General features: G+C 49.3%; 1 protein-coding gene across 1 annotated transcript; it reads left to right on the top strand.

The window, feature by feature from the left end:
- The first annotated feature begins 440 nt into the window (after nt 1-440).
- On the top strand, nt 441-15,504 carry LOC135819628 (uncharacterized). Its single transcript, XM_065332871.1, has 8 exons — nt 441-933; nt 4,496-4,618; nt 6,897-7,113; nt 8,764-10,958; nt 11,583-11,625; nt 12,104-12,267; nt 12,460-12,634; nt 13,466-15,504. Exons 1-8 carry the CDS (start codon nt 748-750, stop codon nt 13,510-13,512), a joined length of 3,150 nt encoding a protein of 1,049 aa, XP_065188943.1. The 5' UTR covers nt 441-747; the 3' UTR covers nt 13,513-15,504.

Below are 15,504 nucleotides of genomic sequence, written 5' to 3'. Positions count from 1 at the left end.
ATTGAGGCAGGGAGTGTCCCTGCTCTAGCCTACGTGTAGTCTAGGCTAGCTCTGAGCTATGTAGTCTAGGCTAGCTCTGAGCTAAGCCTAAAAGTAAAAGTAAAAAATACAAACTACCCAAGAGCCAAGACCGCTACACGTGACATGTATGATGTACTGGTGTATGAGATGGTTTTTCCCCTGCGTGCGCGTCAGCATTTCCCATGACGTAATAGATTGATTCTATACCTGATCATAATAATTATCAGAATTCAGATTAGCTCGCGAGTCGTGCCCGCTGCGCTTGCACCGGCCGTGTCGCGTGTAGACTAGCCTACTGTAGGTGGCTAGCCTAGCCGGCTACACAGCTAGCTAGCAGACCAGTGCAGTGCGCGCGCGTATGGATCGCAGGGATTCTCAGTGCAAGCAGGGGAAAGCACGCCGATCCGAGCTCCCTCGGCTACCGAATCCGCAAAAAAAGAAGAGCGTTGTGCTGGAGAAAGTCCCACTTCTTGCCCTGCCGGCCGCTGCTTGGCACGGGTATTGTTTTATCTGCGCGCTCGGAACGTGCAAGTACTAGTAGTAGTAGCACGTAACGACTACGTTGATCCTGATTAGTGTCTTCTCTCAAGTAAATCCATCGCCCAGGCCCCTCACTCAGGTCCCTGTTACCCTGGGCCTGGAGACACGCTTTGCTGACGCCACGGTCTCCTTGCAGCCGGGCTGGCTTAGAGTTGGTCGCAGGAGGAGGGCGCGGAGGCGGTCATCATGGAGCAGGACGAGGAGGGGGTCGCCATGGAGGAGGAGCAGGACGCGGAGGCGGTCCATATGGAGGAGGAGCAGGAGCTGCAGCTAGGAGGAATCGCGATCAGCGCGACGCCAATGAGCACTGGGGACAACGTGCATATGAACATCCGTCGCAATGCTCAGGGCGAAGCTGGACCATGCATCATCGTAAGTCCCGCGCAGCGAGGGTTCAATGGTTGATTTTCTCTTTTGCTTTCTGAAGTTTTTTTGTGCTTTGGCGTGTGACTTCGTCTGTGCCCGCGACGCATTTTATCGTGATGCGGGGCAGGTCCGCCATCTTGTCTATCAAGATAAGGTGTGGATTCTCACAATGCTGCAATGTGCGGTGGGATAGAGTGGTTTCACATATTATTTGTCACGTGAATAAATTTATTTGTGAAGAAAGTGATTATGGAATTATTTGGACAGTGGAACCAACATGGCCGACATCATGTGACCCATAGATGCTGAGTGGAGAGAGTTCGAATCAACATGGCTGTTCTGTACGGTCATGTGATGGATGTGAAGACACTCTCTACTGCACGCCAGTGTCCCGCAGCTACCGCACCTTCATGACCGTTTAGTTTTTGTTTGTTGTGATACAGTTCAGTTCGTTGCCTCAACAGTACAATGTACAACTAAGGAAGAGGGTCGAACAGGAAACAAAAATAACTGAGGGTTATCGAAAAGGGAGTGAGGGAGAAAAAAAAAGAAGGTGGAGCATTTTGTCAAAAGCCGACCGTTACTGCAAGAAACGTGGCTAATAATAAAAACTAGCTGGCAAAGCATGAACACAGGCGAAAGTTACAGTCATCGGGAAACTAAAAACTTAATACTGTTGAACAGAAGGGGTGAGAAAAGAGACAATTGGTTGGAATCGTGTAGAACCTGTGAAAGCTGAGCGGCAAAATCGGAAGCAACACTACGATGCATGTTTTATAACTAGCTAGTAGAGCCTTCCAAAGCGATGTGGCTTGCGAGGAGAGCGAATTATATCCTATCTTGGAGTGATACTATTTAATTTCCATGTTATGAGTGGCTGTGCCAGGAGTGGAACGTGCACTGCAAGAAGAGAAGAGGGGAAAAGATCGGCCAAACAAAGGACTGGTTTTCCGATATAGCTGTAGTCAGCAGCATTGGGTAGACTACGGAGTCGGTGTAGTGATCCGGGCCGTCCTGGCTGCTCGTACTGTAGTGTGCGATCAGTCGCTGAGTGGCGAGCGGAAATAGACTGACCTGGTGTTTGTTCACTGCTAACAGCCTGGTGGCCACTGCCCGTTACACTCCCGAGTCTGGTGTAAACCCGCTCCCCTCTTCCATTTTTTTGTCATGACGTACTTGATATGCGGCATAATTATGGGGGTTCCCTTGATGCCGCCCATTTTCATTGATTTGACATTAGTGTGCAAAATGTTGTATTACATGACATCGTGGTGACGTCATCATGACCAACAAACATTCGCAAACAGTACGCGAAAGGTGCTGCCGGACAATTTTTGGAAAATCCGGTAGATTTATAACTTTCCGGTATACAGGAATGTAAGCGAGTTTTCCTGGATTATCCAAAAAAATCCGGAGGGTTTGCATGTAAGAGTTCATCCACTTTGCGGCCTGAGTTTTGCGTTCCAGTGGCGATTGTTCAGCCTAAAATATGGCTCGAAAATGTTTGCATCAGAAGCAAATTATGAAAAATAAACAATACGGAGCATCAGCAAGTCGAGTTTTCGGTTCGATAACGCGCGTGTCAAAATGAAAGACGGTGCGAACATTGGAATGAAAAAGCGGGTCAGCATGCAGCAGCAATTTTGGACTCCACCGCTCGAGTTCTTTTCGAGCTTGAGAAGGAAACACTTTGAGATGCACTGTGGTTTTTGGCCAGAGTACGTAACTCTTGATTATAGCAGCATAGCAAGTCGATTTGTTGGACTCATTCCTCCTCTTTGCTAAAGGTCACCAGGCTGGGCAGAACGGAGTTGCTGCTGTGTCTTGTGGCCTTTGAGGATGACGCGAAGTGACGGATGCTCCATCCGGTTCAGGCCATTGGCGATCGTATCTCTTCGGCTGATCTCAATGAAAAGACTGTCATCAGCTGTTTTCGCTCGAGTAAGGCTCTGCCAGAAATGTAGCATTAGTTGGTGGCTACCTTGGCTAGGTAACGGCTGCGCGGTGTGTTACAATAACTGCTACTTCACGAAGTACATGTACTGGAGTCTTTGCATGCAAGACAGTACCGCTCCATAATGACATTGCACTGGAGCTCTGTGCAATACTGTAGCGACCTGACTCACTGAGTATTCTACATACGCACGCGCAGGAAATAAAATCATTCTCTTTGGTCTCAACTGCTTTGTTGTCCGGTTGGCCAAAGTAGCCGTCGTCTAGGGCCCGACGTAAAACCCTAAATCGGTGACCCCAGACGCAGCGCTCTTCGGAGTTTTCATCATGGCATCTCTGAGCTCTGGCCGCAGTTTCCTGCCCGCCCCGCTCTCGGAATCCCGTCAATCGCCGGCTGTTGACGTACAACTTGAGCCTCACCACCACTCGTCACTGGATCCACCTCGGAGCTGCTGTGGCCCCTGCCACCCTCCCCGCCCACCTGGATACCCCGCTATCCTGCCACGGCACGCTGTCCAGTCATCCGTATTCGTCTGTCTTCGTCCTGGCCTCAAGCTGGAAATTGGCCACCTCCACCATCCGTACCAGCTCAACTATGCACGCACACACACGCCCGGCACTGGACTCCGTGGAGCTGCGCTCGCCTCCATCCGTCCCCACCTCACTCGGCACGCGTCGCCCCAGTGCAGCGCTCCTGCTGGTACCCCGCAAAGCCTGCAACATGCAGCCGCCTCTGACACGATAACACTCCTCTGTCATGCGTACGTTTCCTCTTTTCTTTCTTTCTGCCTCTGACATGCTCTCCACCTCTGTCACGTTAACACACCTCTGAAATGTTAACCCGCCTCTGTCATGCCTCTCTCTCTTTTCCGCTTTCTGCATTTTGACTTTTGTTTCGGCTTTTGTTGCCACGTCACAAACAAATTTCATATACGCAGCGCTCTCGCTTGTACATATTGTATCATAATTTTTCTCTTTCCGCCTTGTACATGCCGCGCTTCCTTTCTCTTCTCTCTCCTTTTTTCCTGTTTATCGTGCTTCGCTCCTCCCCAACGGGGAAGGGGGGGGGGGGGGGAGTACTGTAGGGACCTGACTCACTGAGTGTTACGTCATTCTACATACGCATGCGCAGGAAATAAAATCATTCTCTTTGGTCTCAACTTCTTTGTTGTCCGGTTGGCCAAAGTAGCCGTCGTCTAGGGCCCGACGTAAAACCCTAAAATACCACTGCTCGTGTATGGACCATGCGAGCTGCATTTGAAGCCGATTGTCTGTTCGCAGGCCTTTTGCAGTCGAACGAAGCCCTACCGGTAGTTTCGACTTTTTGAGTACCTGTCGTGACGATTCTCGAATTTCACTCGAAAATTCGACTTGCTGATGCTCTGTAATATCTCAGTCAAGTTGGATCCACTCTCATCACTGCAATGTCCAGTGATAGATGACTAGGCTCCCCGTGTCATTTGCTGTCTTGGGACAGGAAGGCTCGTTTAATTCGATATGAGGTCATGTATATGTGCGAGGGTGTTCACATGTATGCTGACTGTATCCTGTCAGCGCCAAACTCACAGCACACGTGCTACTTGCCTGTACGGCGTGCTGCGCGTGTACACTGCAGGAAGTCGGAGCTATTGACAGCCAGCTGCTGGAGGACAAACATGTCAGGAATGGCAACATCAATAGCCACGTGAAAGGTGTGTGGAGCGTGACCGCCACCACGACTTTTGTCAACGGTACCCCGGTGAGTTGCGGGTGTGTGTCTGCGTGAAAATACCAATTGCTACGGGCTTGCTGGTAGAGCCGGTGCTCTGGCATACTGTAATTTCACAATTTTTCGGTGTACATTTATCAAGTTTTCGGTACTTTCGGTGCGTCTGTTTCATACCTAAGATTTGAATACACTGAAAAAAACACTACCACACATAATCCAATAGGGAACTGCTTCTCTGTACCTAACATTTCTGTTCACCTAGCCTGGACTGTTGTCCTCATACCAAAAATATTGAGCACCTAAAATATCTGAAATTAGAGTAAAGTTGTTCTGTGCTACGGAAAGTTGCAATTGGCCCACGTGAGCTAAGTACAGTATAGTATAGCTACATCACAGCTCGCTGTACGCAATATTCAGGTTGTCGATGAGGGCGGTTACAATACGCTGTTAATGTTAACGTACGAGTATATTCCGATACAGGAATTTTAGGTCTCCATCTCCTGTACCCCCCCCCCCCCCCCCCACACACACACACATTCTTTCCCCCGCTCCCGGTAGCTCCTCCCGTTCCTCAATTTATGACCCCTTTGTTCCGTTGGCCTGGGTAGCTGCTTGCGTGCCCATTTTTGCCATAGGTACTCAGGCCCCTTTTCAAGCAACTCTCTCTCTCCCTCTCTCCCTCCCTCTTTTTCTTTCTCTCGCTCGCTCGCCTTCATCATGTAGTCTCTCGTCTCCCTGTCTCTCCTTGTAGCTTCCCCCAGTAATCATCTTCCCTGACTTACCTTGTCATCCGCTTGTTAGTGTTGTCGTGAATATGCATCACGAATCTGCGTTACGCTCATTATTATGTCTTTATTTGTTTATGTGTTACATCATGTTGACGTCATGCTGATGTCTTGCTGCACGCATCGCATGCACCGTTTTGCAGCTCTCAGGCCAGAGCATGCGCAGCGAGCCTGTGGCTCCTTTTTTGCTGCCTTTTCCCCTTTCGCATGCTTCACTTGTCTCAAATAATGTTTTCTGGTGACACTCCTTTTCAAGTCACCTAATCCTTTCAAGTAACAAGTGCAATGTCGTTCCGTGAACCGGAACCCCTCCATATTTGAGTTACCAAGACGTATTTGTGTGTGGCTATACAAGCTCTCCCACTCAACAGTTCAAAGTTGAGCACAAGTGTGAAGATATGGGACTTCGGATGTCTCAACAGGAGTTATTGAGCCCCCCCCCCCCCCCCCCCTCCTCTTGGGATGTGCAACATCACATCATGTTTGTATTGGCTTTTTAAAACAAGAGTTCATATTTAATGCTGATTCCGCAGTTCGGATGTCTGGCTGATTTTCGAGAAATATTCGTACAGTCGACTCCACTTAGGGGCCTTCCGTAAATACCGATATTTATGTAGAAACGAAAACTAGTCGTTTCTCTTCAACTCCCCCCCCCCCCCTCCCCTCCCTCAGAAACGAACACATACAAATGGTACATAGTATCGATATTTTTGATCTTTTTTCTGAACATGCTCACTCATGCCAAATGTACATCGATATTTTTCGAGAAACGAACAGGCGCTCAGCCCCCTCCCCTCTAAACGGCTAGTTTTCGTTTCTAAATAAATATCTATATTTACGGATGGCCCCTAATAAAACGAACTCGCATTATAGCAAATTTCGTAATAAAATAGCGAACCCTTGTCCATGCCCCTGTTTGAACCCATACGAAATTGACCCTCTATAGCGAACCGTTTTCGTTTATGACGAACCTTGTAGGGCCGCGTGTAAACTTAAAACACCTTCATACTGTCATGGACCACTTGTCAGTCATGCCTTGCTGCTTGTATGGTGTAAGTGCATATCTGTTATAACGGACTTTGGCTATTATAAAGAACTAATTCTCCTGTACAACGGTGTTTGTTATATCAGGAGATATCTGTTATAACGAACTTCGGCTATAAAGAACTAATTCTCCTGCACAACGGTGTTCGTTATATCAGGAGTCGACTCTACATGTATCACCAAGTTATATGCCCCACAGAATACAGTCAGACCTCGATCGCTTAACCGCACACATCCGTTTTCCACGAGAATATCCGGATAGACGAGGGAACCGGATAATCGAACACACATACTGCATGTATGCATGACATAATGCTGTAAATCGGTAACCAACGATTTTCTTCCGGATGGTGAGGGATCCAGATTAAAGAGAACCGGATAAGCGAGGTCTGACGGTTCAGTACTTCCCTACTCTTACTCTTCAAAGATTTGTACTGCGTGTGCCTGTCTACATATCTGATGTTATGCTTTGCCTTCAGAGCCCCCAGATTGAAAATGGGCTTGTCAAGAAGCTACAAGTTCGTGATACGCTGTCGATAGAATTGACCGGAGACCGAAGGCTGAGGCTGCAGCGGCATTCTGCCAACGATTCCGATACGTTTGTTTTCCCGGAGCCGATCACGGCAGATGTCCATTTCTTCGTCGGAGTGCACAGTGGCGTGACGGTTTCGCTGGTCGACCAGCCGCATGCTGACGGTGAGTTGTAGCAATGAGTAGATTTGTGTGTGCTGGGGCCAAGGGGGGGGGGGGGGGGGACATGGCCGCAGGATTCTGTGTTACTGGTTACTGGAGGCTCAGTTGCAAGCGGTAGTAGACTGCTGTTGTGCCCAAGGTAATCTTGAGTACCACACCGGGGCTGTTCTGCGCAGGGTGCGGATGATGTGTACGGGTTGGTGATGTGATGTGAAGTTATGCAGTTCCAGGCCCGTTAGACTGGGGTTGCACTTTCTGGGGTGTTAGCTACTCCAAGATTCTAAATCACAGTCACGCTGAACAGGTGCTACTTCACTTATCCATAGGCTCGACGATTATCTCATGAGCTACGTAACGTCTTAGAATCCGGATTGCAGTAATCATGTATTGGATTTACGCGTAGAGCACCCGACTCTTTGCCATCAGTTGCTATTGTCCGTGCTAGGCCTATGGAATATAATTTTGCTGTCTGAACAGGCCTGTGGAATATATGCTGTCTGAACAGGCCTGTGGAATACCGTAAAGTCCGCTGCAAACGCCCACTTCGCTGCCAACGCGCACCCCAGCGGGTCCATACTATTTTCGTCTTTTTCAGGTCAATATAGTGGTAGAAAACTGGCATGAAGATCGAATGCGTACGAAAACAGCTGTAATGCCTACAAACTGCCTATGTCTTACCAGGAGGCTCTGCAAAAGCGATTGTCATCATCTTGCTGCAAAGAAAAACTTATGTCGAGATTTCCTTTCCTTCGATAAATGAGTCGTCTTTGTGGTAGGTCGCTCTCCATGTAGTAATGCCGTAGAATCCATCTGGTTTTCATGAAATTTCTGCAGTGCCACAATGTGGCATTTGCAGCACGGAACAGTGATTGTTCTGACGAAGTGTCATTCAACGACTTGACCGTTCGCAGTATTGCAGTTGCAAGTCGAACAGGGTATGTCACAGAAGCTAGTACAAGCTACACCTACAAAGTCGCTGCTAACTAATACTTGTTGAAAACTCTGAAGTGCTCGAGAAAAACCCTTGCCTTTGAGCGTTGCGTGATTTGGAAATGATCAGAAGTGTATTTGGTTCCTGCAATACTCTGTTCATCGCTACCTTGTTATTCGGAAGAAACTCCCGTTTGGATTTGCGAAATAAAGCAACCATCATCATAAAATCACTACGAGCTAGCTCGTAGCTAGTGCCCAAAGAGATTTTGAAACCAGGAAAGTGGACATAGTTTACCATAGCAAAGCGCTCTTCCCGCTACGGTATGAGACGCACTTTCGTACAGTAGAGGTGACATTACATGGGGTCAGTGTGTACAGGCCAGCAGATCTTGCAAAAATGGGGTGGGCGTTTGCACCGGACTTTACGGTATATGCTGTCTGAACAGGCCTGTGGAATATATGCTGTCTGAACAGGCCTGTAGAATATATGCTGTCTGAACAGGCCTGTGGAATATATGCTGTCTGAACAGGCCTGTGGAATATATGCTGTGTCTGAAGAGGCCTGTGGAATATATGCTGTGTCTGAAGAGGCCTGTGGAGTATATGCTGTGTCTGAAGAGGCCTGTATGCAGCCTTTACCCATGGGCTCATGCTGGTACTATTCCCTGACATTAATTTACCTTCTGCTTGCTCTGCTTGTGTTGTCTCTCCTGTCCACAGAGTCAGAGTTGGAACCTGGCCCGCGGACTGATCTTCAGGAAGTCGAGAAGGCTCAGCAAGAAGCAGCCAACCGAGGCGGAACCACAACCATTCGCTTCCTGCACGTGGCTATCCTCGGAGCAGCCCGCGTCGGGAAGACTAGCCTGCTGAATGCACTCATGGATAAGGATCACAACAAAGACGAACTCAGCACACCAGGCATGCGCACGTCGTATGCTACCACCGAGGTCTCCCGAGAGAGACGGTTTGTGGAATGCGACGATATATCGCAAGCCATGAATCAGCTCTACATCACCACTATGCTGCGCACGTTTTCTGTTGTGGCAGACCGCAACAAGGAGGATGAGAGGCAAGTAGAAACGAGTGCAGCAAAGGCCAACACGGATGTGCCCGAAGCTGCTGAGGTTGTGGATGAAAAAGATGGAGCACCTGATGTCAGTCAGCCGAAGCCTGTCGAGCAGCCGTCTGACAAGCAACTATTTCGCAATGCAATCCACGAGACGGTCGCCGACTTTCTCAAGCGTAACATGGGTTTCATTCATGAGCAAGCAAACAGGCCCGACTACACTGTCGTCACCTTCCGTGACCTTGGCGGGCAGCAGGTCTACCAGTCTGTGCAGCCTCTCTTCATGTCGAAGAACACCACGTTCATTGCTGCGTACAACTCATCTCAAGATCTCCTGGAGAGGCTGCCTAAGATGGAGGAGACCCGCGTTGGCAAGGAGGAGTACGTCGAGCGAACCACTCTACCCTCGGATGCAACTCGACTGGACCAGCTACTATCCTGGCTTGACATGCTTCTGCTCCATGCCAAAGCCGACACTGAAGAAAGTACTACGGATGATGTGCTCATGGTTGGCTGCCAGAGTGACGTGTTGCTGAAGACCAAACTGAAAGATCCACGCAAGCTACTCCAGCAGAAGATCAAGAACTCGCCCTACGAGTCCTTGGTGTATAACGACGAGTCACACTTTATCATCGATAGCACCAGGTTCACCGCAGGTGAGGGTACTCATCCCGAAGAGCTGCAGCGCCTAAGAAAAACCATCATCGACCGCTGTGCAGAGAGCGAACGTGCTATCCCACTCCCATGGCTGCGCTTCTGTATTGCCATCCACATGCTGAAGAAGGCGGTTCCGATGCCGTGGGTTTCCTACGAGGAAGCCACGTTTGTGGCCAAGTCAATTGATGCCATTGACGTCAACGGTGATGTTGAGCGGCAGATGAAGCATCTACTGCAGTACTGCCACGAAGCCGGCCACCTGGCGTACTTCCCTACGTTCACGCTGGAAGGCACCGTCATCCTCGATCCACAGTTTGTTTTGGACTGTGTTAGTGGCCTTGTGTACCCGGTGTTTGATAAGTCAATCAAGCCTGTTGACCGACGCCAGTGCTGCAAAGGTTTCATGACGGACTCACAAGCCCGCGTTGTGCTCGACCAGAAGTTTCGTCGGGAGCCAGAATCGCGGAGTTCCATGATGTGGTACGCAGTAAAATCTAGCTGCGACGAATTCCGTCTCATCTTTGAGATCCTGGAAGAGCTCTCAGTACTGGCCATTGTTGACCGGAGCAGCCCCGCAACCAGTGCCAAGAGCGAGTTCATAGTGCCAGCGATCATCAAGGATGATCCTGAGCAGGCAAAGGAGCTCAAGTGCAGGTCACAATGCGCTTATGTCTGCCTACAGCGCACTGGTGACGTTGCCGTTCAGGATAAGTTCATGCACTTTCCTGTCTTCCTGTACTGGCAGTGTGTGGTCGAAGCGCTGCTGAGATCCCCCAATCGAGCGGCCAGCACACTGTCGCTGTGCAGCGTGCGTCTGTACTGGAACCGGAACGACTGGCCGTGGCTACACATCTGCTACACACGGAGTGGCCTGCAGCTGTACCTGGAGGGTAAACCACGCAGTGCCAATGACACCAGCGGGAAGACAACGCTGGATGCCGTCAAAGAGATCGTCACCGCTGTGCTAGACAAGTGGAAGCTGGTCGCGCAGCCAGTCAGCTCTCTGCCGTGTCCTTGTGGAAAACAGCTTGCCGACAGCAACTGCTTGCTACATGGCCTGCCAAACTGCACAATACCAAGCTGTGCACACGCGCTGCTGAACGTGGTTGATGGCGAGTTTCCCATGTGTCCTCTGGATAGGACGATGGTTGAAATTCGAGACCAGGCCATGTTCTGGCTGGGTCTAGATCAGGTAAGTGACTAGGTGTTCCCACCTGATACTTGTATGTACATGTTGTGTTGTATTGTATGAAGGAGGTCCTGGTTAGAAGATCCACGCGGTACTTGTTGGTTAAACATTTCCGTATGCAGAAGCTATGCAGTAAAAACCTGGGTTTACCGAACCCTGCATCAAGCGGAATCCTGTCCGCAACGAATAGATTATCATGCATGGACAGGCTCACATGGCAAACTCACCGCAAAAAAAGCGGATCACTGTCGAACCCGGAAAGCGGAACAGATTCCGTGCACCAAGTCCAGATTTTACCTGTCACAAGCGAGCTCCGTACCGTGCCGTATGAACTGTCACTCGTGTGGGAGCTTATTGCAGGTCACCGTATATTGCCCTGGATCACAGCATTGACGGCATGCTGCGCGGGAGTACACGTAAAAGCTTGATGCTTCTGTAAATCTTGACCAGCGCATTGGACATTATCTTTGCGATGGATCTACATTGTACATATGTACAATCATGTACATTTGTAGTACTTTTGTAAATAGATGTGTGTCTGTTTGCACGTGTGTCTGTTTGCACGTGTGTCTGTTTGCACGTGTGTCTGCGTGTGCGGTATTTCTTACTTTCTCCTACAATGTCCAGATCGAGAAAAAGCTGTGGGCAGCGAAAGGACAAAGCACCGCAGGTGAGGGTTAATGCCTACCGAATTTCAGTAAGGATTTGTGCGCAGGGCACAAAAGTGTTCAGCTAAGGTACAATTATTTCATTAAGGGTGAACATTCTATGGCAAATGTTTTTTTGCGGATAAACATTCGTTGTTGCAGGGGTTGCGACGATTACAGGTTAGTCGTGCCGGGTATTGATTGTATCCTTCATGCATGTCAATGTGTGTGCGTGTGTGTGTGTGTGTGTGTGTGTGCGCGCGCATGTGGGTGTATGTGTATGCGTGTGTGCCCATCTATGTGTGCGTGCATGCGTGTGTGTGTGTGTGTGTGTGTGTGTGTGTGTGTGTGTGTGTGTGTGTGTGTGTGTGTGTGTGTGTGTGTGTGTGTATGCGTGTGTGGATGTGTGCATGTGCGCTTGAGTAAATGCGTGTTTGTGGGGTACATGTGTTATTGGATTGGTGCGCTGGCTGTCGGTTTGCTTTTGTTCTACATTCGCAGCATCGCAGGAGTGGGTGAACTTCAAGGCCCTCAGCAACCTTGAGCGAAGGAATAGGCTGAATCGCATCCGTGATGTTGTGGCCGTGGCCGTCAAACCTGTGCATGACATTGGATTTCACCTTTTGGCAGCACAGTTCCCGGACTGTCCGGAAGGCCCGAAGGCGGTGAGTTCTCCACCGCATCAGTTACACGACAAACCTCATTAGTAGACAATGATACAAATCCCCTGATGCCTAAAACGGGCATATGCAAGTCCGGATAGTAGATAATACTTGAAGTACAGCACTCGTTATAAGACAGAAATTGTGACCCACATAAATAGCATGTGTTTTGTTCTGAATTCGTCCTACCCACAGGCGATCGTGGACAAAGCCCATCCGGAGACCAGCCCATTTTGCTTGTTCGATGCTGTGACTCAGCTATGGAGCGACCTCTGCGAGGCAATGGGCGGCGAAGACATGTACAAGGCTGTGGAGCGTGCGAATGGGGTTGGAAAGGCGGAGGACATCAAGAGATTCTGCCTCGTCTCCAGTGAGTGTTCATTTGTCTACATGTCTATTGTTGGATTACTCGCCTCTCGCTTGTTCGAATCAGTGTTGAGACAATGCATCGGTTTGCTTCGAATGGTATTCATTTTAGAATTGTATTGAGATATACACTCAAAGGTAGCGGTTCCGCTGAAGCAACGCCGCAGGAGCGGAGTGTGTGACCATACATGCGATACGTGGGGATTTTTGTGATCCTCCCTACGTGGTGGGAGCTCATACATGCCAACCTGGAGGCTTGAGTTCCCTGGACAACGAGGCTGAATTCCCTTGATTTTGACCGTTTTCCCCAGACACCAATTTTTTTAGCACATCCATCATTAGCAGGCCAGATGTATTTTTCATGACTGCTGTTTAAGCGAAAAAGGATGTAATTGCATTGAGCTGTAACTAAACTATACAAGTAAATTTCTGTTGACCGGCGATCCGGTGCAGTTCCACTTTTTTTTTTTTTGTCTACTACGTGCTGTGTGTGCTTACAACGGATCTAGTTTGAGGAAACTCTGAAAAAGCATCATAACAAGGAGAAAACACCGGTTTCAAAAGTTCCATCTCAATCCCGGGACTTTCGCAGGGCATCCCTGGACCCCGGGTCAAGCACCCTATTCCCTGGACTGTCCCGGGAAACCCTGGACGGTTGTCATGTACATGTATGGGAGCTCGCAAACCTGGGTTGTTGTAGAGAACGTCCGCGCACCCAGGCGTGGTCTCCGGGTTGTTGTATCTGCCGGATGTTTTACAATACTGCTGAGGCTGCATGAAAAGCTGAGTGTGTGTTTGTCTTCTGAATGTTTGATGTGTTTTGTCATTACTGCAGTGGAAGTTTCAAGTGCATGTACAGGTGCAGCTGCCCAAAGCCAGTAGTCTCTCTCCTGCAAGTTGCACCGTCACCATGGTGTCGTCGACCGCCCGCACCTCCTGGTCGCAAGTGCTCGTCGACGCCAGGTTGGTGCTTGCACAAGTCATGTTTGCTGCAGGTGGTAGACATGGGGGTGCTGCTTACTAGCCAGCACATCGTGTCTTCTCTCCTCTCTTATCTCTTTTGTACAAATTCATCACTGGTAGTGGACTCCTAGTGCAAGAACGGCACATGCTCGAGACTAGTCCCGTAATATTTCTCTGCTGCCGTCGGTTTGACAGCGTCTGCTCCCCACGAAATCTACTTCAGTACATGTACATGTACGTGTATCTTCTGCTGCATCCACTCACCTGTTCCTGCTTTCTTGGGCTCTTCTACTGGAGTGTCCATGGATGTGGATGGCCAGCATGATTGTACATGTGTGTTAAATCGACTGGTTCGGTCGTTTGTTGACTGCCCCGTTGACTCATTCATCAGTTGAACTGTTTACGCAACGGCGTAACAGCTCGTCGTTTTGCCCCAATGCCAGCTGGCCAGAGCGTCTCCTCATTGATCCAGCTGACCGCGACGTTTTGCCGCCCGTTGATCAACATGTCGCCCAATCCATCGGTCTGCATGCATCACTGCTCCTACAGCCGAACCCTCATCCTGGTAGTCATCCCATACCCCGGTATGGAGTATTCGTAATTATATGTATCTGAGAACATGACGTCGTCCGATCCGTCGTTCTGCATGCATCACCGTTCATTTGGTGCGTGCTTTTGGCCGTGATGCCAAGACCTTAGGCCGGCAGAGCTATCAATGCCCTGCCACCACTGCTGCGTGTCGGTGCAGCCCCTGCCCAGTAGTTGTCACGTTTGTCCTAGCCTCAGTACCATTGTCTTTCATTATTATTTACGAGTTGAGTATAATTATGAACATAGTAAAAAAAATTCAGCACATGCTGGCTGGCTGATAATCGACCCAGACCAGTCTAGGCCTAAGGTTGGCCCGTTGCTACGTTTGTGCTGCCTCTCGTCCTGTCTGGGCACACGCTTGACTTTGTCTCTCTCCCCCTCTCTCTTGTAGTTGCAGGAGCTTGCCTGGATATGTACCGCTTTCTCTATATAACTTTTGCATTATTGCTCCATTTCGTCTACCCATGGATCTGAGTTCTGAGCTGGCCCCTAAGTCGTATCCATCTGTCCCTTCTTCTTTCTACTTTTAATATCGGCTTGGAATCTTAGATTAGTGCGATTAGTAGACACATGCGTTCGTCTCCTGCATTCAAAAGATGTGTTTAGATCAGAATAGTGTTAGCTTCGGACAGCGTGTATGACAACAGCCCTTGATTGACTAGGATTTTCATCTTGCTCCGGCTCTATGCGTTGATTTGGTCCTGGGCGTGCTGCAACAATGACGTGTGTATAGGCCGTGCAGTGTGGCTGAGAGCACGCAGCCACGTGCTGCATGCAGCAAGGGTTAGATCGAGGTTGTTTTCCACAGACATGCAATAGTTCTAAATACCGGAACAGGTGTGTGTGTGTGTGTGTGTGTGTGCGTGCGCGCGTGTGCGTGTGTGCTCGTGCATACACGTGTGTCTCGTCTCGGTCATAGGCAGTCTAGCCTAGGGTTTAATTTTTGGTTATGCGCAGGAGTAGGCCGGTGCTGTGTCTGATGCCGTGCCGCTGATTGTGCTGAAATATTACTACTGACTTCCTGCAGTAGGGGATGTACTCCTTACTCCCTATGTGTCATGTCGTTGTGTTTCTCTCGGCGCACATTCTAGTCTCTCTTGCTGGGCAGTTCATTTAAAATTGCGCTTGAATATCTCGTTTCTGATGCTTTCTCCTTTTCTTTAATTAAAACCTTTTCTGCGTCACACAAGTTTTCCTTGATCCCTCCAGCTTGCATTTCCTTGGTGTCTGCTTGAATATTGACTGAAGCGGTGAAGATAAGAGAACTTGTGTAGGTGCAAGTATCTGCTCGCCTTTGAGAAGACGTGTGACTCTCTTGTG

This window comes from Sycon ciliatum, chromosome 6 (assembly GCF_964019385.1).
Source record: "Sycon ciliatum chromosome 6, ocSycCili1.1, whole genome shotgun sequence".
NCBI classification, from domain to species: domain Eukaryota; kingdom Metazoa; phylum Porifera; class Calcarea; order Leucosolenida; family Sycettidae; genus Sycon; species Sycon ciliatum.
The sequence above is the reverse complement of the archived record's forward strand: the minus strand, read 5'-3'. Positions and strand labels throughout refer to the sequence as shown.